The 24,072-nt window shown below is 66.0% G+C and overlaps 2 protein-coding genes across 8 annotated transcripts in view; one reads left to right on the top strand and one right to left on the bottom strand.

The window, feature by feature from the left end:
• Window positions 1-1,112: 1,112 nt before the first annotated feature.
• On the bottom strand, window positions 1,113-11,265 carry LOC141934935 (uncharacterized). 3 transcript variants are annotated; one of them, XM_074850777.1, is made up of 5 exons: window positions 11,181-11,265; window positions 10,949-11,084; window positions 10,730-10,795; window positions 10,299-10,445; window positions 1,113-2,782 (listed from the first exon to the last, which is right to left on the bottom strand). In XM_074850777.1, the coding sequence occupies exons 2-5, from the start codon at window positions 11,054-11,056 to the stop codon at window positions 2,690-2,692; spliced, it is 414 nt and encodes a 137-aa protein (XP_074706878.1). In that variant the 5' UTR covers window positions 11,057-11,084; window positions 11,181-11,265; the 3' UTR covers window positions 1,113-2,689. The 3 variants fall into 3 exon arrangements, with proteins under 3 accessions (XP_074706878.1, XP_074706876.1, XP_074706877.1); XM_074850775.1 differs by lacking the exon at window positions 1,113-2,782 and having other exon boundaries at window positions 9,822-10,445; XM_074850776.1 differs by lacking the exons at window positions 1,113-2,782; window positions 11,181-11,265 and having other exon boundaries at window positions 9,822-10,445; window positions 10,949-11,152.
• The window catches only part of ADGRB2 (adhesion G protein-coupled receptor B2), a 28,783-nt gene continuing 11,120 nt past the window's right edge, over window positions 6,410-24,072 (top strand). For 2 of the 5 annotated variants that reach the window (XM_074850772.1, XM_074850770.1), the window contains exons 1-9: window positions 11,152-11,642; window positions 13,764-14,562; window positions 18,718-18,801; window positions 19,809-19,973; window positions 21,141-21,305; window positions 22,596-22,760; window positions 23,423-23,587; window positions 23,679-23,780; window positions 23,885-23,991. In XM_074850772.1, the coding sequence (XP_074706873.1) occupies window positions 11,607-11,642; window positions 13,764-14,562; window positions 18,718-18,801; window positions 19,809-19,973; window positions 21,141-21,305; window positions 22,596-22,760; window positions 23,423-23,587; window positions 23,679-23,780; window positions 23,885-23,991 (1,788 nt within the window). In that variant the 5' untranslated portion in view covers window positions 11,152-11,606. Of the gene's footprint in view, window positions 6,530-11,151; window positions 11,643-13,763; window positions 14,563-18,717; window positions 18,802-19,808; window positions 19,974-21,140; window positions 21,306-22,595; window positions 22,761-23,422; window positions 23,588-23,678; window positions 23,781-23,884; window positions 23,992-24,072 lie in introns of those variants that run through there. The other 3 variants (XM_074850771.1, XM_074850773.1, XM_074850774.1) reach the window with 3 other exon arrangements.

Here is a 24,072-nt window from a genome sequence, read left to right as displayed (position 1 = left end):
CCTGGTCGGGCCCTGAGGGCTGGGGGTGGCAGCATGGAGCACCCCCATGGTGTGTGACCTGCATCATCTCCAGGGACCCCCGCCAAGGGGGCACCCAGGAGCTGGGTGCCCCGGTCCGGCCCCCACCTCAGGGTTTGGGAGGCTCCGTGCTCCGCACCGAGGGTCGTTGTGCTAGCGAGAGCTGGGAGGGGGGACGGAGGGTGCGGAGCACCCATGTCCCCGTGAGCGCCCACGTCCCCCCCGTGCACACCCACGTCCCCCGTGCACACCCACGTGTGCGGAGGCTGAGCCGAGCTGCAGCCTGGTTTCCCTAGGAAACCGAGCGGAGGCCAAAATCATGCAGGGAGGTGCTGGAGGGGCTCCGAAATGTGTCCCGAAGAGCCCCGCATCCAGGGAGCCTCGATTGTCCCACCCAGTGCTCTGGGGACACCGATGGCAATGATGGTGTGGTGGCACTCGCGTGGGCTGGGGGTGCGGGAGGGCCTGTGCTGGTGGCAGCTCGGCTGTGGCGGGGTGGTTTGGGGAGGGGGGTTCGGTGATGGAACACAGGCTCGGGGTGCTCCCCCAGCACTCACAAATGACCAAGATGTCACAGGTGCTGGGGCATGTCCTTGTCCTCGCTGCCACAGCCTGGTGCAGCATCGGGGATGCTCAAGGCTCGTGCAGAGCAAATCCCCTCCTGAGGAACGGGGAGGTTGGGTCTCTCCAGAGCCCCCAGCCCTGGGGGGCTGTGACTCTGCTGCCACAGGGGCTGGGAGGCCCCACTTCCCCGAGAAGACCCCGTGGATGTGGGAGGAGGAAGGAGGGCACCAGTTCAGGGTCGGGGAGCAGGCAGGCGCGAAAGGGAAGAGCTTCTCGCAGGCAGCAGGGTCACACCTTCGCCCTGCGCGCTGCCTGCGTGCCAGCCCTCCTACACCTCCTTCTCCTCCTCCTCCTTCTCTCCCTACACCTCCTCTTCCTCCTTCTCTCCTCCTCCTCTCCTCCTCCTCCTCCTCCTCCATGGGCCGTTCACAGGCTGCCAAGTGAAGATGCATTTGCCGGGCTGCACGCTCCAAAAGTTGATAATTCCCCTCCAGGCAATTAAAAGGAAGCCATTTCTCCTCAATCAGCCGTATTTGAATATGGAAATGATTTTTAATTACTCAGAGTCAATATCATTTTATCACTGAAATGTGTTTGAACGAGGTTCTCAGTATTTGCAGGGCATCTAATAAGCTGAATGCAAATTCACCGTGATTCACAGTTTTTAAATGTTCTGATGAGCGAGGGAAGGTGCTGCCCTTTGAAGGTTTCGTTCCCAGGCTCCTGATGGGTCACGAGACACCGGCCACCCCTCCTGCCCTTCTGGCTACCATGGATTCAGGGGCCACAAGCCCGGCGGGGACATGGGGACTGCGACTGCCCCTTCCCCGAGCGTGGCCAGCCCCGGCTTGCCTGGCCCCGAACGTGGCCTGGGTCAGCTCCACACGGAGCTCATGACAGCTCAGCAGTGTTAGATCCCTGGCTATTGTCTCCTGATTAATTTGCTAATTATGTTCTGCTTTTATCCAAGGGGCCTGGTGGCGGTGCGGAAATGTCAGGCAGTTGTTTATGCCCCGGGTTGCTGGCGGAGTGACAAAGGCAGGGTCCCGGAGGAGCCACATGTAAACTGGACCTGCCGGCTCCAGCATCACCGTGTCACAGCTCCCACGGGGTCAAGAGCGAGCTGCTGCCTCTGCCACCGCCTCCCCCGGCAGCCCTGGGCCTGTCCTTTTGCCTCAGTTTTGCCCATGGTGGGAGCTGAAAGTACCCGGATCCATCTCCCTGCACGCTGCAGGGGTGGGGAGCGCTGGCACGGTGGCACTAATGCCACCACTGCCCGTGGCCACGGTCCCTGTGCCTCTGTGGGGCTGTCACCGGCGGGGGGGGCAAAGCTTCCTGCGGGCACACCCCAGCATTGCCCTCATCTACCACAGCCTCCTGCACCCCCTTCATCCCAGTTTATGGCTTACTGGGAGGCACTGGGGCTCCAGCCCCCTGGGGGAGAGGTCCCAGAGATGCGACCCCTCCTGCTGAGAAGGGGACAGGGGACGTGGCCGAGTGGCTTCCCAACATCCAACCTCTGGGTTCTCCTGCTGCGAAAACCCATCAGGTGTCGGCGCTGAACACCGCGCTCCTGCCAGCCTCAGCAGCCGAGATAACATCTCTGCTGACGGCTTCAGCCGGGCTTTCTGCAGCCCTCATGTATATTAATCGAGATGAATATTTATGCAAAGTTTCTTGCTCTTGAGCGGTTGCTCGTGTGCAGGCGCGATCCAGCTACCGCCGCCGCTTTGGGCGGTGAAATGGCTCCGGTGGCCGGAGGCTGCGGGCAGCCCTGCGGTGGGAATGGGCAGGGCTGGGGGTGGGCAGGCAGGCAGGTGGGCAGGCAGGGCTGGAGGTGAGCTTGCTCCTTGCCAGGCTACTCCGGCTCGGGGAGGATCTCCCAGCACATTGTGATCCGGAGGGATTTATCCTCGCGGAAGCCCTGGGATGGAGCAGGGCTGCTTTCTGGTGCGCGGAGACCCGGAGGTGAAAATCCTGCAGGCTCCCCACTGATGTCGGTCCGACAGGTCCAGGAGGCAGCCTCCGCACCCTCACCCGGCAGAAACTGTCCCAGTTCCTCCCAGAAACTCTTCCCCAGCACACCCGGCCCAGCACCTCGAGTCCTTCACGCTGCCCTGCCTCGTGCCAAGGCATCATCTCCGCGTTGGCGCGGATGGACATGGATGGGCCCCGGTCTGTCCTTCAGCACACAAAGCGGCTGGAAAAATCAAAATGAAGATGCTGAGCTGAAATCCATCTCCCTGGGCACAGCGGCTGCGTCCGTAGGTCTGGGAGCCACTTGGGATCGGCTGTTGGCTGTGCCGCCGCGGCAGCGCTCCTCGGTTCAGAGCAAACCCCAAAGTGAAATTTATTTCAGAGCTTGTTCCTATCCTTCCTCTTCTGCTCGTCGCATGGGCTTCCCTCGCTCCTTTTATTCGCTTTTCTCCCTGCCACCACTAGCAGAAAACTTCAGGTGAAGGTGCCTCGGAGGGGAGCAGTGGCCGTGGGCAGCCGGTGCGGGGCTGGTCCGTCTGTCCCGGCGATGGGCACCAAGCGACTGGCAAAGGCCCCTCTGCTGGCACTTACCTGCCTCTTCCCCTTAGAGCGGATTATCCTGCAAACTAAACTTTCCTGTTTATCACTGCTTTTGTTTTTCCACTGGAGCAATTCACGGTGAAGTTTATGGGAAGCGATTCAGACTGGCAGCTGTGGTTACCGGCTTCTCGGGGGCTGCCTTCTGCTCCTGTCTCGCCCCGTGGTTTGAGCTGAGATGCTCCTGCTAAGCCTTTCTGAAAAGCTGCTGGCTCGGGGGAGATGAGCCCCAGGGATCGGGCCCATCAGGGACCACGGGGGCTGGTTGCAGCATCCCCACACCCCCCTGGCAAGGAGCTGGACTTGTTTTCTCTTCCCTGAATCCTCATTCAGGGCCGGGCACGGGGTAGCTGCCACCTTGGTGAATCTCCCTGGTCCCTGATTTCTGTGCCAAATAAAGGGGAAATAAGAGCCCAGTGTTGGAAACACAACAGTGCCGGGTGCCTCAGGAGCTGGTGGCCGGTGGGGAGGGCTCGGCCGGTCCCTGCCTGGTGCTGGCTGTCCCGGCGCTGTCCGCGCCCGCGGCGGTGGATGCTGTTAGCCACAGCGGCAGCGCGGCATAATGATCGTGGCGGCCCCGGGGACCTTGTGTCAACCTGACGGGTTATTATTGCCTTAATGGGCAGGTCTAATTCCCATCCAGCCGGCAAAGCCCTGGTGTCACAACCTCCGCACGCGCGGGCGCTGCTCTAATTAACGCCCTGCGAGCTGCTCTGCTTGCACCCACCCCCGGCCCCCCCGTATCTGCGGGCACCGGTGAGGCCGAGAGCCCTTGTCGGTGTTTTCCCCGTGCCCCAGCAGTTCACGGGGGTGAGGAGGATGATGGGGGCTCCGGGTGCTCACACCCATCGCCCGGGAGGTGCTTTGTTTTGGCTGGGGGGTTCTCCAGCGCCTTCCCAAGCGCTGCCTGGCCCAGGGGTTTGGGGAGGGGGTGCTGAGCACCCCTCTTGCCTTGCTTTGGGCTGGGGGCACGGCCGGTGGTGGAGCTCCCGCTGCGGCTGGGGGAGGTTTGCAGGGATGCAGCAGCGACAAGCAGCTACAGAGAGCACCCAGTTGTCCTGGTAACAGTGGGTGCCTCCGGCTCCCGCAGCTCGGCCCCCCCCTACATTGCTGGAGCCCTCCAGCCCCTCCTTGTCCCCCCTGGGGCAGAGGAGAGTTTTGGGGACGTCGCAGCAGGGAGCCTCAGGCAGGGGGGTGAGGCAGTGGCTGGAAGTGACCCCCTCGCTGGAAGCGCAGCAGCAGGCACAGGGTGGGGGTGTGGGACCTGCACGACCACGGAGCGTGGCCAGGCCTGGTGGCACGGGGGCTCTTGCAGGAAGGAGCGGTGCCAACCAGGCTGTGCCACAGCCGTCACCAGCGTCGGGGCAGAGCCCACGGCAACATGCAGGCAGCGCATCCCGTATCGCATCCCCTATTGCATCCCCTATCGCATCCCTTATCACATCCCCTATCGCATCCCATATCACATCCCCTATCGCATCCCCTATCGCATCCCTTATCACATCCCCTATCGCATCCCCTATCGCATCCCGTATCGCATCCCCTATCGCATCCCCTATCGCATCCCCTATCGCGCCCCACGTTGCTCGCAGGGCAGCGGTAGCTGGTGCCAAGCGAAGCGTTTGGAAAATTTGGAAGTAATTTCAAGCGCGCAGACCTATTCGGTGGCGGGAGCAAAGACCTGGCGGGAAGCAGAGAGCGTGACCCAGAGCGCCGGGGGTTTGGGATCGTCCTCCTGCCGAGCTGCGGCCGCTGCCATGAGCTGTATTTACAGAGACCAGTTCTGGAGTAGCCGCCTTAAGACGGAGCTAACGATGCTTTTCTCTCTGGGATAAAGAACAGCCCGAAAAGCCGGTGTGCTTGCTCCCAGCCCTGCCCCAGAGGGGACACCGGTTGGGCATCCACAGGACTGGGACAAGGGAATGGAGGGAAGAAGCTGAATTGCACAAAGGTCTCGGCTGGACACGACCCTGCGCTTCCAGCCGGGCTGGATGAGGGCTGGCGCTGAGCCCCAGGGTGCTGAGCAGTGGTGCCGGTGGTGCCTCCTGCTACCAGGTTTCTGTCTCCTGGATGGAGGCTGCAAGGGGTCACCCGCAGATCTGTGCCCCCCCCCCGGGGCTGAGCACAGCGCACACAGCGCCGGGCAGGATGCGGCTGGCGGAGGTGGAGGGGTGGGCAATGGGAACACACTGGGCTGCTCCCCCAGAGGGGCCGGGCCGCATCCTGCTGGGGTCCTGGCTGCGGGGCTGGGGCTCAGTGGCTGGGACACCCCGTCCCCTCCAAACCAGAGCTCCCTGTGCTCCTGGTGGGCTCTGCCCGGGGCAGGAGCCGGGCTCTGGGCCAGCTGCTCAGTTGCCCATGGGCCACCAAGACGCACAGGTTGATCCCACCTGCACACGGCGTTCACGTGTGAAACTGCAGCTCTGCAGCTGCCCCCCCTCCACCACTGTGGCTCTGGGGGGGGGGTCTGATGTCCCTTGCGTCACACACGCTCGTGCCACGTTCGTGCAACCCCAGGGTGCGCCGGCCCCATTTCTCATCCGGTGCTGATGCTCCAGGAGCCCCCACAGCCCCCCCAACCCCCCCTGCACCCCTGCACAAGCCAGGCCGAGGCCTGCACACGCGTGTGCCCCGCGGCGGCTGGCAGGGAGCACGTGTACCCTGCACCGGCGTGTCCCACGCACACGCGTGTGCACGCTACAGCACCCACCATCGGGCACGCGTGCGCTGCCCACGCAGCAGCACCCACACCCCCCCCACCCCGGGGGGCCACTGGTGGTGAACCACGCAGCCACAGCCCACCAACCCATTCACGCGTGTGCGGGCACACGCGTGTAACCTCTGAGCACACTCCCCCCGCCCCCTCCCCAAGCAGGACCACAACCCCCGTGTCCGTGTGCCCACCACATCCCCCCCTCCTCCTCCATCTCACAGGCCCCCCCACCCCTCCCAGCGCTGCAGCATCCCGGGGGTCACCTTCCCCCCACCCCGGGGGCGGTGCAGGAGGAAGGGGGGGGTCTCCCACATCCCCCCCTCTCCCCCCCCGGTGCCCCCCCCCCCCCCGCCGCTGTCACACCGCCCCGCTCCCGGCGCACGCAGCAAGTGCCCGAGCGGCGCGCACCGCCCCCTCCCCCGCCCCCCCCCCTCCAACCACCCCCCCCCATCATCATCATCATCATCATCATCCCCCCTCCCCCCTTCCCCGCCGCCACCGGGGCCCGGCGCGTCGCGCGCCCGCTCCCGGCCCCGCGCGCCGCCGCGCTCCCCCGGGCGCGCCCGGGTACCGGCTGCCGCCGCCGCCGCCGCTCGGGGATGGCCATCCCGCTGCACGCCGCGCCGCGCCGGGGCCACACGCGCTGCTGACGGAGCGCAGGTAAGGGCGGCGGCGGGGGGGGGAAGCGGGGACCCCCCCCCCCACCCTCCGGTGCACCGACACCCCCGCTCCGGTGCACCGATTCCCGCTCCCCCCCCCCCCCAAACGCCGGTGTACCGATCCCCCCCCCCCCCAACCGGTGAACCGATGCCCCCCCGCCTTCAGTGCACCGATTCCCCCCCCCCCCGCCGCCCCTTCCCGGTGCACCGAGCCCCGAGGTTCGGTGCGTTCCGCTTCCCCCCCCCCCCCCCATCTCCGCGGCGCAGCGGGGGCGGCAGCTCGCCGGGGATGCGGGATGCGGCGGCCGGTGCTGCCGGTTGGCACAGCCCCGGTTCCGCCGTGCCAGCCCCCCCTCCTCCTCCCTCCGCCATCGCGCCCCCCCCCTCCCCTTCCACCCCCACCCCCCCGGCCAACTTTCCTGCCCCGGGGAGTTGCAGCCGCGCTACCGGGGGTTCCCGGTGCCCGGTACGGGCAGCGGCACCCTCGCGGCGGCCCCGGCCCTGCCTGGAAGTTACACGGGGCTGCGGCGGCGGCGGGGTCGGTACCGGGGCTGGCTGCGAGCGGTGGGCATGCCCGGGGCTGCCGGTCCCCCCCCCCGTGGGTACTGCCGGTCCCTCCCCGTGGGTGCTGCCGGTCGCCCTCCAGGGCTGCCGGTCCTCCTCGGGGACTACCGGTCCTCTTCAGGGGCTGCGGGTCCCTCCCGGGGCTGCGGGTCCACGCCGGCGTGGGTGCTGCCGGTCCCCCCCCGGGGCTGCCGGTCCTCCTCGGGGTCTACCGGTCCTCTTCAGGGGCTGCCGCTCCCCCCCCGGGGCTGCTGGTCCCCGCCGTGGGTGCTGGTGACCCCCCCCCCCAGAGGTGCCAGTGTCCCCTCCACCCCCCAAGCAGTGCCAGGGCTCCGGCAGCCCCACGGTGGGGGGGCTACATGCATGTCGGTGGGCACATGTGTGTTACCGGACACACGTGTGGCACCGCGGTGCCGTGGGGTGTCGTACAACAAGGCCACGGGCACTCGGTGTGGCCACACGTGTGTTGCCAGCCCGACCCGTGTGGGTGCCCGGGGGGGGGAGGTGTGTGCGTTGGTTCCCCCCCCGAACCCCGGGGAACCGACCCGCAGCGGGGGTGTGGGGGCCAGCGCGTTGGTGGAGGTTTCACAGCTTCTCCCCTGCGTGGGGTTTTGTTCGGTGCCAGTGTGGAGGGGCCGCGGGGGGAGCCTCGGTGCCACGGGGATCGTGGGCGTGCAGCGAGGGCACACGTGGGCACCCAGCGTGTGCCGGCGCGGGCACGTGCAGCGCGCAGGTGGCAACCGGATCTGGAGGGGGGAATGGGGTTGGGGAGGGGGGTGTGGGGGGAGCCATCTCCCTCCCCAGGGGCCCTGCGAGCCCCGGGGTTCATGGCGGGTGCCACGTGTGTTGCACACACACACACACGCGTGTGCCCACGCGGGTCACTTGTTGAGGCACGGGGGAGATTTTCCGCAGCCCCGGCCGGGGCGGAGGGTGCGTTGCGCATGGCGGGGGGGGGTCAGTGCTGGGGGCTCGTGGCAGCGCAGCGTGTGAACAACCCCTTCGCTTTTCTAGGTCACGTCACTGCTGCCCGCGCGGGACGGGGTTGGCAACCGGGGCCACCGGTGACGTGGGGAGGTGGCCCCGGGGTGGTCCAGTTGGGTTGTGGTAGAGAGTGTGGCTGGGGCGTGCGTGGAGCTGGCGGCGGGGGGCTGGCGCTGAGCCGAGCTGCTGGGAGAGCTCCTGGGGGGGCACCGGGGCGGTTATTTGGGACCGACCTCTCCACCCTGTCCCTGGCGTTGAAGGTGGCGGCGGCTGAGCCGAGGAGGGCTCGTGGGGAGGGAGCCGGGTCATGGGGCTCGCACTGGGCTGTTGTCACCATCACCTGGCTGCCCCCCGGTCGCCCTCACCGGGGGGGTCGGTGCCCTGTTTCCCAGCGGGGTTCGTTACCAGCGGCACAGACAGTGGCAGACGCTGGAGTGGCCGTGGGGCAGTGCCAGCCCCTCTGTGCCGGAACCCGGCGCCTGGCAGCAGCTCCTCTTCGAGGCCTGCCCGGTTGTTTGTCAAGCCTTGTCACCAGACCCTGCTTTGATCCAAGGAGTTTGCATGAAGCCGGGATCCTACAAATTTGGTCTGTGCTGGAGAGAAAATGGATACGGAGCTGGCACCGCCGGCGGCTCGCTCTCCAACCGGCAGCTGCGTGGCAGAGGTGCTCTGGCGCTGCCTGGGACACGCTGCCCGCTCTTCCCGGCTGCCTCCAGCTCTTCCCGGCTGCCTCCGGCTCTTCCCGACACCTCGAAGAACCTCCGGCAGTGCAGCTCTTCTGCCCGGTGTGACACCTCTGCGGTGCCGGTGACGGGCGTTGGGCCGGGGGTGCCCGGCTCTTCCCGGAGAGCTGCGGGTGGGCTCTGGCCTCCCCGGCGGGCTCGTGGGGTGTGGGGGGTCCTGCCCTGGCCCCAACCTCCCGCTGTGGGAATTGTTTTCCTTCGCCTGGGCTGTTCCTGTCGCTGCCGAGTCCCTTGTGCTTCAGGCAGGATGAGGGCTGCAAGATGGGCTCCCTGTGCCCGCCATGCCCGGAGGAAGATGATGGACGGACAGATGGACGGACGCACAGGCTGCAGGACGAGCTGTTAGCCCCGGTCCGGCCCCTGCACAGCCCTCAGGGCTGGGCTGCTGCAACGCCTCAACGCTTCTCCATGGGAATTTGGGCCGAGGCCCTGCAAACTCATTTCCTACTCCAGAGCCGTCCTCTAATGGGGACAGGGCTGGCTCTGGGCCACCCGGTTCGGTTGCCAAACATCAGAGGCTCCGTAGCTCCTTGGTGCTCGCCAGGGCCATCGCGGCCCCCCCGCTCTCATCCCGTCTGTTCGTTCTTGATGTCCTCCAAGAGCAGGATGGAGCCAGGGCCCTGCTTCTCCTCGGGGCACCTCGGAAGCTCCCGGCGGATCTGGGTCTGGCTGAGATGGCAGGTTACAAAAAAAAACCCCAAAACCCTCCAGCGTGAGCACACATCCAAGCTGCCACCCCTGCGACTCGGCGCCCCACTTTGGAGCCCTCCTGGGGCTCTCAGCCCCCCTGTCCCTTTGCAGGATGGTGCTGATGGAGAAGCGGGAGCCGCATCCCGGGGCTGAGGAAACTACTCGGAGGAGGCCGTGGGAGAGCGGTGGGAGCAGCTGCGGCTGCTGCAGCCCCTGCGGGTGCCCTGCTGCAGGGGGGGGGGCTCCCCTCCAGGGACCCCCGCAGCCACGGAGGGGGAGGCAGCACATGCTGTTCCCTGGCAGAGCGTAATCCCTAATCCCAGTGGAGATTTCACTGTGCTGTCTCTCGGCCTTGCTTTTGGAGTGGAGTTTTACCAACAGCAGTTAAGTAAAATAAATAAAAAGGCCTGTGCTTGCCAGTGCTCGCGAGGCTGAGCCAGTGATTGGCAAAGCGGCACCATTAATTACAGCTCGGCGCGGCTGCCAGCCTGCCTGCTTCAGGAAAGGTGGTGGCAGCGCGCCGGGGAAGCCAGAGGGAGAGGGGGAGTGCGGGGAAGGGGGAGCTGTGGGAGTGCCGAAGGGGGGGAAACGTGGTCCCGAGCACTGGGAGGGGGGGATTGTGCCGCGGCGGGTGGAAGCAGCACGGATCCCCCTCTCCCCGCCGAGTGCCCACGCGTGCGCACAGCGTGTGCGTGCCTGCGCCTCGCGGGAAGCCGTGGGGTTTTTGGGGAGGGTGGAGGGCTGAAGGCTGTGATCTCCGTGGAGTTCCTTTAGCCTGGTGATGCTCACAGCGTTAATTAGTCGGTGGGGAGGCTGGGCCGGTGCTGCCAAGGGCAGGGGATTGGTGCTGGGGGTCCCTTGTGCCAGGAGGACGGGCGCAGAGCGGCGAGGGCTGGGCGCGGAGGTGGCGGAGGCGGCTTTGAAGTTCCTGGATGCCTTTGAAGCGCCAGTGAAGATCCTGGAAATTGGAGGGTCGTGGACTCCCCCGGTGGGAAGAGCTCGTTAGCGGCGCTTTGTTTGTCAGCCTCACCTCAGGGCAGGCAGGGATGTGCTCCCATGGGATGGAGCCCGTTTTGTGGGCACATGGCCGTGCTGTGCCATGCCGTGCCGTGCCGTGCCGCCGGCCAGCCTGCCCCTCCCCAGATGCCGTTGCCTTTCAGCAGGGAGCGAGACCATTCCCACCATGGTTCAACACCCAGGACCGCCCGGCCCTTCCTTACCCTCGTGCCTTTGTCCCGAGCCATCCTCGTGTTGGGAATTCTCACGGATCGTGTATTTGCTACAGCCTATTAAAAGAACAGTCAGGTTAAAAACCGTGTCTCTCAAAACCCAAATCTCCTTTACTTTGCTATTAATCGTTTCTCAGATTATTAATGCCAGCAGGGCTTAGTGCCACCTGTTTATCGCTTTTGGGGCTGGTTGGTTGTTTTTGGCCTTGCCTGGCGGGAGAGAAGTGGCCGTGGCCAAGCAGGATCGTGATGGTCAGGAGCCGGCCCCCGCTGTGCCGGGAGGATGGAGCTGGACCAGGTCCATGCCGAAATCCCCATTCAGGCGAAGCAGCTTCAGAGAAACAACCTGTTTGTGCGACATGAGCAGGGCTGGTGTGGAGCAGTGCCTCCTCCTGCCGTGCTGCGAGGGAGAGGAGAGCCCTGGTGGGATCCTGCTGGGTACCGGAGCCAGGAGGGACGCGATGGCAGCGATGGAGAGGGACCGTGCTCCAAGGGCTGAGCCCGGGATGTCGCTTCCGCGCCGTCGCTTCCCAGCTCTGTGATGGCTCTTTAAAAGCTTCAATTAAAAACCCACCCCCTTCCCGGCGCCCGGGCGGGGAACAAAGGCGAATGGAAGGGGCTGGAGCGGGCGAGCGTGCCAGCCTGTGCCAGCCGCGCTCCGGGTGCCATCCCTGTCCCCGGGGAGCAGCGCCCGCTCCTGCAGCAGCCCAGCCAGGCGGTTGGGTGCGGCGGGTCCCTGGGGGCAGCCAGCGTCCCCCCCATCCGCACACGGTGCCGGGATGCGGACGCCGGTGCCAGGTGGTTTTTTTCCGCGTGGAGCGAGGCCGTTCCAGAGGGGCGATGGGTGACGGGGCCGTGCCCTGGCACCATGGTGAGGCCGGGCTCACCCTCGCCGGAGCACACGGTCGGTGACGCTGCAGGGTGTGAGATCCTCGCTGCAGTGCCAGGGTGACGGTGGCCCCTCCTCGAGCTGTCCAGCATCTCCCGCTGGGTGACTCGCTGCCCCAGATGTTAAATATCTTCTCGGGCCCAGCTTGCAGCTCAGTGAAATATTTTCACTGCAGCAGCAACAGCGAGCGCTGCAGGGAGCAGGGCTGGTGCTGAACGAGCTCTGTCAGATTTGATCTGCTCTGAGCGAGCCCCGGCCTTCAGTAGCAGCCACGGCGCGGTGTGGGGACGGGTTTTTGGGGTGGGGGGGAGGCTCCCTGTGGTCTAGAGCATGCGGGTGTTGCACGGCGCCGTGTTTAAAACACGGGGAGCCCGGAGAGGCGCAGCGGCGGGCGCTTGGCGGTGCTGAGCTTTGCAACGGGCGGTTTGCCCCGGCAGCAGCCGCACAGGCCGGCCGGGCACCGCCGGGAGCCGGGCAGGAGGGATGGGAGGATGGCGATGCCGGAGCTTCCCTCCTCGCTGCTCCCGGGCGAGGGAAGCAAGCACCATCTTGTGTCCCTGCCAGGCTGCGGGAGCCCCAGGAGCTCGCTGCAGAGCGGCAGCGTGTCCCTGCCTGACCTCCTCCTCCACCTCTTCCTCCTCCTCTTCCTTCCGTCTCCGGCTCTCCCGGAGCAGCGGAGGGCTCTGGCTCTCCGGGGGACCCCAAGTCCTTGCTGGGTGCTTGAAGAGCATCAGCAGGGGGTGCCTGTGGGGGTCCCCACTCTGGCTGCCCCTTGGCTCCCCACTGCTGCTGCCGCGGGTGCAGGGGGGGAGTTTCCTATTGAATTCTGAATTCCCCAGGGCCTCCCGGGAGTGGAAGTGGCTGCAGAAAAGTGGGGTTTTCTTTTGCCCCTGATCTCCCTACTTGCACTGGGGGGGTCCTGCCTGGATCTAGCCCCAGGCCTGGCTGCTCCTGCGGGCTCCATCCCAGCCCCTTTCTCCCCAGGTCTGTGTGCCGCAGGCAGGGGCCGGCTGCCGGCACCGAGCCCCCGCGCTGCCGGGGTGGCGGGAGCCAGCGCCAGCCTGTTGCATGAGAGCCGGGTTATTTTTAGCTCTCTAATGTGCCCGTTGTGGCTTCGGCGCAGGCTCGGCCGAGGCTCAGGCTCCCTCCCCGATGAGCTGGGTACCCTCCCCCAGTACCCGGGCCTCGCCCAGGGATGATTTAGGAGCAGGAAATGTTGTTTGGGGGTGGAGAAGAGCATCCCTGTGTCATTCCGAGTGCTCGGCATCCCCCACGCGTGGCTGAGATGGAGGGGAGCGGAGTCCTGGGTGATTTTGGAAAGCAACCTCTGGAATGGCATCTGTCCCCTGCGGCCACCTCCTGAATGTCCCCCGCCATCCCTAGGGCTGTCCCCTCACCGCTGCTGCCCCTAGGCACAGGTTCACCCAGCTGAATGGTGCCAACACGTGTGAGGTGGCCTCGGCCTCTGTAGAGCCACACTCCGGTCCCACTTAATAAGGCCACTGCGTGCATTATTTTATTAATGAGTTATTAAAAAGCTATCCACGGCGATGCTGCTGCATCCCTGGCATGGTGTCCAAGAAATATGTACTTCAACGATTGCTCGCCCTGTGCCAGGCTCTCACAGCAGGTGGGGGGGACACTAACGCTGTTGGGGTGCTCGTGCACCCCCAGCACATCGCCCGAACTCTGCTGAGCCTGTCCCCACAGTGCTCGGGCTACCAGCAATAGCTACGAAGCTTTTTATAGCCCCGTCTGGGCAGAAGCTGTTCAGTGGCTCCTTGCCCAGGTTGTGCTTGGCCGGCTCTGGCGGGTGAGCTGAGGGCAGGGAGGGTCACCGCTCTGGTGGTTTTGGGGTAAAGCCCCTGGTCCATGCTGCATGTTCCCCAGCGTGGGGGCTGCCTTGGCACAGCCTGGGGAGCGGGGCAGGGGTCTCCCATGGCTGTCCCCCCCGCCGCAAGCTGGCAGCTGGGGACACGGACCAGCTGGGATGCTGCTCCTGCACTGGCCAGGGCTGGGTGCTGGGTGCTGACCCCTCCCCGTACCAGCTCCATACTGGGAGGAGCGGGGAGCGTGCCGTGGCATGCTTCCCGGTAAGCATCTGTCTGTCTGTCTATCTGTCTGTCTCTCCCCCAGGGCAAATGCCATAGGATGACCGCTGCTGGTCCCCTCTTACTGGCTGTGATATCGTCTCTCCTGTGGCTCACGCGGGGCTTCGACCCGGCTCCCAGCGCCTGCTCCGCTCTGGCCTCTGGTGTCCTCTACGGCTCCTTCTCCCTCAAGGACCTCTTCCCCACCATCTCCTCTGGCTGCTCCTGGACCCTGGAGAACCCCGACCCCACCAAGTACTCGCTCTACCTCCGCTTCAACCGGGAGGAGCAGGTCTGCACCCACTTCTCGCCCATGGTGCTGCCACTCGACCACTACCTGGCCAACTACACCTGCGACCCCCGCGGCGAGGCCGCCAGCCCCCCGCCCGCCCACCAGCTGCCAGAGGAGGAAGAGGAGGAGGAGGAAGCCGAGCTGGAGCTGTGCGAGGGCGCGGGGCCCTTCACCTTCCTCCATTTCGATAAGAACTTTGTGCAGCTTTGCCTGGCGGCCGAGCCCGAGGCGGCCCCCCGCCTCCTGGCCCCCCAAGCCCTGGAGTTTCGTTTTGTGGAGGTGCTGCTCATCAACAACAACAACTCCAGCCAGTTCACCTGCAGCGTGCTCTGCCGCTGGCTCGAGGAGTGTCTGCAGGCGCCCGGCGCCCGCCGTTGCGGCTTCACCCACGCCGGCTGCAGCTGCCAGGCGGAAAACCCGCCAGCACCCCGGCGCAACGGCACCCGGCACGCCGCCCGCACGCCCGCCCCGCCGCCCGCCGCCGCCGACTGCTGCCCCACCGACCTGCATTCTGCGAATGCCGATGATTTCGATCTGCCTGAGGTCCCGCACGGTGAGTGGGGTGCGAGGGGGAACCCCAGGGAGGGACCCCCTGCTCCGTGTGTGCTTCCCAGGGGTGCTGTGCATGGAGCAGGGATGTGATGTGATGGGTGAATCCTGCCCGTGCACACGCTCCGGGGCGGGAGGGTGCGAATTGGGTGCTGTGCACGGAGCACGGAGGCCGGGCAATGGATAAATCCTGCCCCTGCACTCTCCCTGGGGTGGGAGGGCACAAATCAGGTGCTGTGCATGGAGCAGGGAAACCATGCAAAGGATGAATCCTGCCCATGCACGCTCCCTGAGGCAGGAGGGTGTGAAGTGGGTGCTGTGCACAGAGCAGGGAAGCTGTGCAAAGGGTGAATCCTGCCCATGAATGCTTCCCACAGCAGGAGGGTGCAAATCGGGCACAGTGCCTGGGGCAGGGAGGCTGGGCAATGGATAAATCCTGCCCATGCATGCTCCCCAGGGCAGGAGGACACAAATCAGGTGCTGTGCACAGAGCAGGGAGGCTGGGCAATGGATAAATCCTGCCCATGCACGCTCCCCAGGGCAGGAGGACACAAATCAGGTGCTGTGCACAGAGCAGAGAAGCTGGGTAATGGATAAATCCTGCCCATACATGCTCCCTGGGGTGGGAGAGCACAAACAAGGTGCTGTGCATGGAGCAGAGAGGCTGGGCAATGGATAAATCCTGCCCGTGCACGCTCCCCGGGGCAGGAGGATACATACTGGGTGCTGTGCACGGAGCAGGGAAGCTGTACAAAGTGCAAATGCGAAGAGCGATGGCCAGGCTCAGCCGAGCTGCAGCTTGCTCTGCCCTTGCCGCGGTCCAGCCGGCCCTGTTAGCCCCTCTCCCTGCCACGCTGGCCCCGGCTGTGTGCCACGGGGGCTCTGGCACAGCCTGCGTGGCCCCAGGGCCTGGCTCGCCACCTCCCCGGCACAGGGCTGCTGCGAGCCCAACTGCGAGCCCAGAGCAGGAGCCCTATCGCTCTGCATTGGTGGAGACGTGGAAAACAATTTACAGGTAAAATGACCCTTTCCCGTGGCAAATTACCCTTGACTGCTGCAGCCCGGGCGCTTGTTATTCCAGGCAGGATGTCACGGCACGGCGGCACGGCACGGCCGGGCTATTAACCAGGCGGAATGAAGCCATTTGCTCGTTACGGAATTGCAGGAACCTCGAGCGAAGATAAAGCAGCCGTGCTCGCCCGCGCCCCGGGCACCAGGGTCGGGCCGCTTGTGGCAGGGAGCCGCCTCGCCCCAGCGCTCCCTTCGCCCGTGGGGCATCTCTGCTGGGCCCAGCGAGGGGATGTAGGGGTTTGGGAGCACATCTGGCCAGATGTTCCCCCTGCGCCAGGCCGGGGTGATGCACGGGGAGGAGCAACCCCCAACGTAGCTGTGTGGAGTCTTTATCCAGCAGATTAGGTGGTGGTGATGAGCTGTGGGTACATGTATAATTTCACTGGGCTTTAGCATTTATTTCAGGAGCTAAATGTCATTATGGGCAGATCCCCCGACTAAATCCCTGGTCCGTTACAGCTGCAGGGTTATAAATCGCCTCATCCCAAGGGGAGCTGCTTGAGCTGATTTTATATTTTTTTTGTCTTCCTTTTTTTTTCCCTTTAAATGCAACTCTGCGTGGACAATTAAGAGCTCAGTGCCGGGTTCAGGTGCCATCCCCAAGGCCGGCCTGGCTGACCCGCTGCTGTGGGGGCTGCCACTCGCCCGAGCAGGGCTGCAGGATTGCCCAGCCCCTTGTTTCTCGAGGAGATTCTGCACCTCCCGACCTTCCCATGGCTGCTTTGGTGGGGGTTAGTAACACCGAGCAGGGCTCAAAGAGAAGATGCTGGGCTGGGTGCTGGAGAGGGGGGTCCCCACAGACCCGCCACGCTCGGTCACCGAGCCGCCCGCCACCTCTCCACCAACCGGCTGCGATGGCGAGAGCGTCAACTCCCGCTCCTTCCCCAAATTACTTTTGACATTCAATTAAAACCTGGAGGCGCCTGGAGGTACAATGTTATTGCGGTGCCGGAACCGCAAGGGTAATGCGCTGCCTCGGCCGCCCCGCACGCCGTGCCGCCGCCAGCCGCCTTCGCCTGCCTCGCCGGGCCGCGCTGCGGGGCTGTGGGAGCACAGAGCGCCCTTCATGGCAGCGAAGGGGGGGTCCCGGGCTCCCACCTGGCCTCCCCCCAGCACCCCGCGGGGTGGAGAATGGCCGCCTTTCAGGGTGGCGGTGGCAGGCAGGGCCGGGGGGCTGAATGGCGCCTGTGAGCCGAGCCTTGGCGGGCGCCCAGCGCTGATCTCACCGGTTCTCCTCCGCCGTTCGCCGCAGCCGCGCAGCGTCGCGGGGGCTGGCGCCCGCCCAGCCGCTCGCCGGGCCTCCCCGCTCCCAGCCGTGGCCGGTGGTGCTCCCCCTCTCCGGGGTGCCTGGCCCCTCCGTGCCACGGGGCCAAGGTTGGAGCTGGGGAGATGCAGCCCCGGCGCTGGGTGCCCGGGGGTGGAAAACATGGATGGGTGTGGGGATGGGGCTGAGGCTTTGTGGGGTGACATTGGGCATGTCGCAGCCATGCAATGGGGGGGTCTTTGGAGGGGGTACACCCCCCCCAGAGCCTGCGGCGCTGGCGACAAGGGGTTCCAGCTTGACTTGCTCCAAGGCTGCATTTCCCCTTGCCCAAACCCATCATCCTGCAGGAACCAGCCCCCCAGGGAGGTGATGCCAGGACACGGCTGGCCTTGGGGGACATCCTGGGCTCCCCAGCACCCCCCTGCCCTTGCAGCCCAGCAGCCGTGCCAGGGTGCGGGATGCTGGGGGACCCCCGGGCAGGAGCGGGTGCCGGGGTGGAGGGTGCTGGGCCTGGCCGCAGCTGCCCTGCGGTGACGGCCGGGGATTTAGTGTTCCCCGAAGGAAATTGAATTTGGTGTCTCTGTCGAACACAGCGAGGGAGAGTGCCCTCGTATATCCTCGGGATTTATGGTTTTCCCCGGGTGCTTGCCGTGACGTACGTAATTCTGCCGTGCCACTCACGGCGGGGAGGTGGCCCCGCAGGGAGCTCAGCCCCATGGCCAGACAGACCCCCCCAGGGCAGCCCCTCGGGTCCCTCGGTACCCACATGCCATGGGGCAGGATGTGTGGGGAGAGGAGCCGAGGGCCGGCGGCTGCACCGGTGGTGACGATGAGGAGCTCGCGTTAGGGACGGGCCCGGGCAGGGGTGACGCTGGGCAAAAGTCAGTAAATTTAGGTCTGGTTTACAGCACTAATAAGTGCCAGCACCGGCAGTGCACTGTGCCTGGGGCTCGTATATCACCTCCCTGTGCCTCAAGGGGAGCCACAGTGTGCCCGCAGCATGATGGGGGCTCCCCACCAATGCCAGTGTCCCCATGTCACCTCCCCTCCGCCCCTTGAGGACATCACTGTGCTTGGCCAGCCGTGTCGGGGCAGCTTGGTTGTTCCATCCCTGGCTGCTCTCCCGGCTGGCACAGCAGCGGGGTGCCCGTGGTGTTTTGGGGGGGCCCATGTGCTCAGGGTGGCATCAGTGGTGCCCAGGGAGTCGCTGCTGTTTCCCCTTGCAGACGGCATCTGCCGTGCCTGGGGTGAGTGCCCGGGAACTCGCCAGCATCCTGCACCCAGATATGGGGACAAGGGACCCTGCTGCAGGACACGGGGGTGGCCCAGGTGTAGTGGGGGAGGCCGGGGATGGCACCCCCACCCTGCGCCCGCAGCTGCACCTCCTGCCGAGCCCTCCACGTGCCAGTTAATTTCACGCCAAGTGCCCTTGATGGATCTCTTGTTATTTTTGGTGAGCCGAGCCATAAATTTGTGCCACCTCACTGCAGCAAGCTGTTAAACGGGGACGAGAGAGCACCTCTGCCCGGCATGGCGGGGGCACAGGCATGCTGGCCACACCGGGGACGCCTCACGCCGGGTCATACTCCAGCTGCAGCCCCTGTGACCGGGGGGGTGACATATTTGGGGGAGCCGTGGCACATTTTGGGGGTTTGTGAGTGTGCTCAGCCATGCTCAACCATCTCTTGCCCTTGGGGATGCCACGCGGTGCTCAGCGTGGGGCCAGGCACCTCTGTATCCCCCCTGCAATGTCCCTTGACCCACGGTGGCCTGTCCCCGTGCCCGTCCCCTGCCCGCTCTCACCACAGCCCTTCTTTCCTCCAGGCAATGCGGTCGAGGAGAACCAGAAGGTGAAAACCCAGTGGCCACGGTCGGCGGACGAGCCAGGCGTCTACATGGCCCAGACAGGTACTGGCGCTGCCCCGGCATGGGGACAGGCACAGGACACGGGTGCCATGGGGTGTGGGGTGCCCGGCTGTGGGCAGGGGTGATGGAGATGGAGCGACTCCCTTTGCTTCCTGCCCACTGACCGACTTAATTTGCTCCGTTTATATATTTTTCCTTTACACCTTCCTCCGAGGGTTGTAAAGCACCAAAAAAAAAATCCATTAATTGTTTTGTTCAAATGTATTTATTTGGCAAATCCATCTGGGTAATTTGAGTGCGCTGCTCCCCCCTCCCCAGTCCCCCCTGATTTATGGTCGGAGGGCTCAGAGGCGAGCGGGAGATGGATGAGCCCCACGCTGGGAGAGGAGCTCCGCTCCGTGTGCCTGGCATGCAGATCCCCTCCCGGCCACGCTCGGGTGCTCACGGGGGTCCTGCCCCACCCCCGGGAGCTGCTGCGCAGAGCATGGGGTGACCCACTCCGGCCTGGGGGACCCCGTGTGACGTGGAGCAGCCGCGGGGTGTTGTCACCTCGGTGGGAGCCCTGCTCCGGAGCCTGCGTCCTGCCTGTCTCCAGGACAAATCGTCCTCTTCAGAGCCCTCCTCCGTATATTCCTTTTTAATTTAAACTAATGGCCTTTTCTTCCGGCCTGTCCAATCGCTTCAGAGACATCATCAAGCTTAATAAGCGCCGGGTTGTTGTAAATGTCAGTGCTGTGCTTGGGTGGGGACAGGAGGGGCGGGTCACACCGGGCTGCCTGTGCTGCCTGCGCTGCCCGCACCACCCCCGGCTGCCCCAGGGTGGGTGTGATCCCCCGGGGTGGGTGCAATCCTGTGCCCCGACCCCTCTGCGTGGAGCTGGAGGCTGGTGTGGGCTCCTTTGCCCCACTTATGTCCTCGGAGTCATCCCTGTTGCCCTTGTCCTCGTCCCTGCGCTCGCGGGTGCTGTGCCGGGCTCCCACTCACGGGCCATTCCCTGGCCCCCCCACCCCGGGGCAGCGGCCGGTTCTCAGGCTCCGTGTTTCCCACAGGGGATCCGGCAGCGGAGGAATGGTCCCAGTGGAGCGTCTGCTCCCTGACGTGCGGGCAGGGCTCCCAGGTGCGGACGCGCTCCTGCGTCTCCTCGCCCTACGGCACGCTCTGCAGCGGGCTGCTCCGTGAGACACGTACCTGCAACAACACGGCCACCTGCCCAGGTACGGGGGGGACACGGGGGCAGCAAGGGGGGACTCCGCTGCTGGCTGGGGGATGCCCACCAAAGGGTGGAGCGGGTGGGTGGCTGGGGAGAGCGGGGATGCGGGGGGGAGGATGAGGAGGGTGGCTCTGTGCGGTGGCACTGGCGTGGATGCAGGCGTTGCCCGTCCCACGCTGGGCTACTCTGAGCCCCGTTGGCATCATGTTGCCTTCCCGGCTGTGCCAGCTCTTGGGAAACCGTGTGGGGAGCAGCAAGCTGGGGGAGTGGGTGCCCCAGTGCCCCCCACCACTGGTGCTGCAGCCGGGGGTTTTGCCGTTGGAGCAGCTCAGCCGGTGGCCCCCCTCCATCCATCCTCCCTCCCGGCAAACTCGGGGCTTCCTCGGGGCATCTCTGAGGTTTTGTGCTGGGGGGGGAACTGGAGCAGGTGCCGGGGGATTCAGGGCAAGGCAGCTGCCTGGCCCGGCGTGGTGGGGGGGTCCCCGCTTGTGTGGGGCAGGAGGGGGCTGAGCTGCTCGGTGCTTCGAGGCAGATTATGGGCAGGAGTGGGCAGGCAGGGTGCCGGGGGTGTCACTGGGCCATGGACTGGCCCATTTGTCCATGGTGGTGTCTGTGTGTCTTGCGTGGGACCCCGGGGATTGGAGGGGCCTCAGGGTGCTGCAGCGGCAGCCAGGCTGCCCTGTCTGAGCTTGGGCTTTGCACCCCCAAAACACGTAGGTACCCGGTCCTGGCGCTCCAGGGACATCGCAGCTCGTGGAGGAGCATCCGTTAGGATGTTTGTGTGCCACGCGGGTCCCTGCTCCCTTCCCGGGGTTGCTGAGCTCCCGTGGGTGTGACGTGTCCGAGGGGTGGCTGTGCCGGTGTGTCGGCGTGGGTTGGGGCGAGCCGGGCTGTGTGGGGGTGTGGGGGGACACGTACCGCCGCTGTGGGGACCCCAAAATGGGAGGCTGAAGTGGGGCAGGGAGCGGCAGCGGCACCGCGGGGCAGGCGATGCCAGCGGGACGCGGAGGGGAGCTGGGGACCATGCCCGGCTCTGCCGTGAAGCCCTGGCCCAGGGCGCAGGGGTCTGCAATGGCCAGGACCCCTCGGTGCCAGGAGGAGGACGAGGAGGAGGAGGCTGGAGCCCCGCAGGGCCGGGAGCACGGGGCGACGGCGCTGTGCTGTGTTGCAGTTCACGGCGCGTGGGAGGAGTGGTCCCCGTGGAGCCTGTGCTCAGTGACCTGCGGGCGAGGGGCCAGGACCAGGACGCGGCGGTGCGTGGCCCCGCGGCGCGGAGGGAAAGCCTGCGAGGGCCCCGAGCTGCAGGCCAAGCCCTGCAATATCGCGACCTGCCTGGGTCAGTACCTCCCTCTCCTCCCTGCTCCTTCTTCCCCCTGGGAATGCCAGGAGACGGGCACCGGCTGAGATCCAGGGCCGTGCTCCCGGCACAGGGACAGGTGGCACTGCCATGGGGACCCGGGACAGCCCGTGGGCACACGGGTGCTGTGACATGGGGTGCACCCTCCTGTCCCCGCTGGAAGCACGGTGGTGAGCTGGCTCTGTTGGCCATGCCAGGGGGCCTCGAACCCCCACCGTGGGCAGGGTGGACCAGCCTGGGGACCATGGAGGAGCCGGCTCCTTCCCTCCCCATCTGCTGTGGCTGACTGTCCCCCAGGGAAGGCCCAGCGCTGGCCCCGGTGTGGCACAGGGACATCGTGGGGCACCAGGGAGGTGGCTGGAGGTGACAAAGGGGGTCGGCTGCAGGGTCTGTGCGCGGGTGGCAGCGCCATCTCTGTCCCTTCCTCCTGTGTGCCAGGCGTGGCTGTGGTGGTGGCCAGGGGGTTGCTGTGATGATGGCCAGGGATGCCGTGTCGGGGCCAACATCCCTGTGGGGACCCCACGTGCGGCGTGGGAAGGCCAGCGGCGGGCTGGGAGCAGGAGGGAGCGTGGGATCTGAGGGGTGTGCGGGGTGCACCCCATCTGCTGCAGTGCCGGCAGGAGGGACTTGCCACTCGTGGCACATGGCTTTTGCCACGGCAGTCCCATGGAGATGCTGCTGGAGTGGTGAAAGCTCAACAGCTCCTTCCCCCACCTGCCCTGGCCCATACAGCGACGCCGGGGCTGCTGGGTTTGGCAGGGAGCAACGCTGAGGCTCACAGGTTTGATGAGGAGCGATGCCGGGGCTGCCAGTTTTGGCAGGGAGCGATGCCAGAGCTCACAGGTTTGGCGGGGAGCAACGCCAGGGTTCCCAGGTTTGATGGGGAGTGATGCTGGGCTACTGGTTTTGGCAGGGAGCGATGCCGGGGCTGTTAGGTTTGGTGGTGAGCGATGCTGGAGCTGCTGGGTCTGGCAGGGAGTGATGCCGCGGTCTGGCGAGCATGGCCACGCAGCAGGACTGGCCGTTGCGGTGCAGCGGGGCCATAGCAGCAGCCACTCGGGGTGTGTGGGGGCCCGTCCCGGTGACAGTCCCCCCAACCAGCGCAGGATTCGGCGCCGGCTGTTGAGGTCGGCACGGGAGGCACCGACATCTCTGTAGGTTGGACCCGTCTCACGGAGAGCCCGGCGCGGGTGGCGGGGAGCCGGGGCTGTGGCGGCCGAGGGGCCGCCGGCCGGTGGGGGCTGACGCCGCTCTCACTTGTCCCCGCAGTGGAAGGGCAGTGGCTGGAGTGGGGCGCCTGGAGCCGCTGCTCCGTCACCTGCGCCAACGGCACCCAGCAGCGGACGCGCAAGTGCAGCGTCTCGGCCCACGGCTGGGCCGAGTGCCGGGGGGCCCACGCCGACGCCCGGGAGTGCTCCAACCCCACCTGTCCCAGTAAGGCCCCCGCGCGCTGTCGGGGGGGTGGGGAGAGCAGGGAGGGGGAGGCCACGCGTGCCCAGCCGTGGCGCTGGCCGTAAAGCCGCTGCGGTGTCACCGCCAGCAGTGCCAGCATCCCCCCCTGCGCCGCGGATGCTGGGAGAGCAGGAGGCAAAGGGTGATACTGGGGATCAGCACCCCCCCACAGACCTCTTCTCGTGCCGGTTGCTCCCTCCAGGCACATCCCAGCCGGAGGAGCCACAGATTCGTCCTGTGTCACCCTGGGGGGACCCGTCGGTGGCGGCAGGTCCCGCCGTGCTTCGGGCGCGCAAGCACGTGCGAGCTCTCGTGTGTGCACATGGGGCAGCTCGTGGGGCTGGGGGACAAAGTCAGGCCAAAGGATGGACCCCGTCCTCATCCCGTCCTGTGACCCCGTCCTCGTCTTGTCCTTCAACCCTCCAGTGTCGGTGGCAGGCACGGAGGGAGGCGGTTGCTGCGCCGTGCGGTGGGGCAGGGGGGTCTTGTCTAACAGAGATTTAAATCATCGCTCCGTGGATTTCACACCTCGCGGGGGCTCTCGATTCATGGCTCTGTTGATGGTGCCCGTTAATCCTGCCCTGTCCCCATCCCCTCGGGTGTCACCGAGCCGGGTGTCCCACAGTGTCCCCCCATCCCCGCAGCCGACAGCAAGTGGGGGCCGTGGAACCACTGGAGCCTCTGCTCCAAGACCTGCGACACGGGCTGGCAGCGCCGCTTCCGCATGTGCGAGGGCACCGGCGTGCAGGGCTACCCCTGCGAGGGCAGTGGCGAGGAGGTGAAGACCTGCAACGAGAAGAAGTGCCCAGGTATGGGGCATCCTGTCCTCCCCCTCCTCCTCCCCAGCACCCATCACCCCGCATCCAGGCTGAGCCCTGACCCCAATTTCCCACCCCCCAGCCTACCACGAGATGTGCAAGGATGAGTACGTCATGCTGATGACCTGGAAGAAAACGGCTGCCGGGGAGGTCACCTACAACAAATGTCCCCCCAACGCCACAGGTGAGCACCCCCAAACCCCCCCCCACCACGCCCTGGAGCAGGGGTGCCAGGCGGTGCCCCCCCGTCCTCAGCATGCCAGTGTTGAACCCGTTTCTCCTGCGCAGGGTCCGCCAGCCGCCGGTGCCTGCTGAGCCCCCACGGGGTCGCCTACTGGGGGGTCCCCAGCTTCGCCCGCTGCGTCTCCCATGAGTACCGATACTTGCATCTCTCAGTAGGTGCACGCTCTGGCGCGGCCCCCCCCTCCCTGCCCTCCACGCCCCCTCCCCATCGCTGGGGGTCTACCCCAGCCCTG

This window comes from Strix aluco, chromosome 26, assembly GCF_031877795.1.
Source record: "Strix aluco isolate bStrAlu1 chromosome 26, bStrAlu1.hap1, whole genome shotgun sequence".
Taxonomy (NCBI): Eukaryota; Metazoa; Chordata; class Aves; order Strigiformes; family Strigidae; genus Strix; species Strix aluco.
This window is presented reverse-complemented; position numbering and strand designations above follow the sequence as displayed.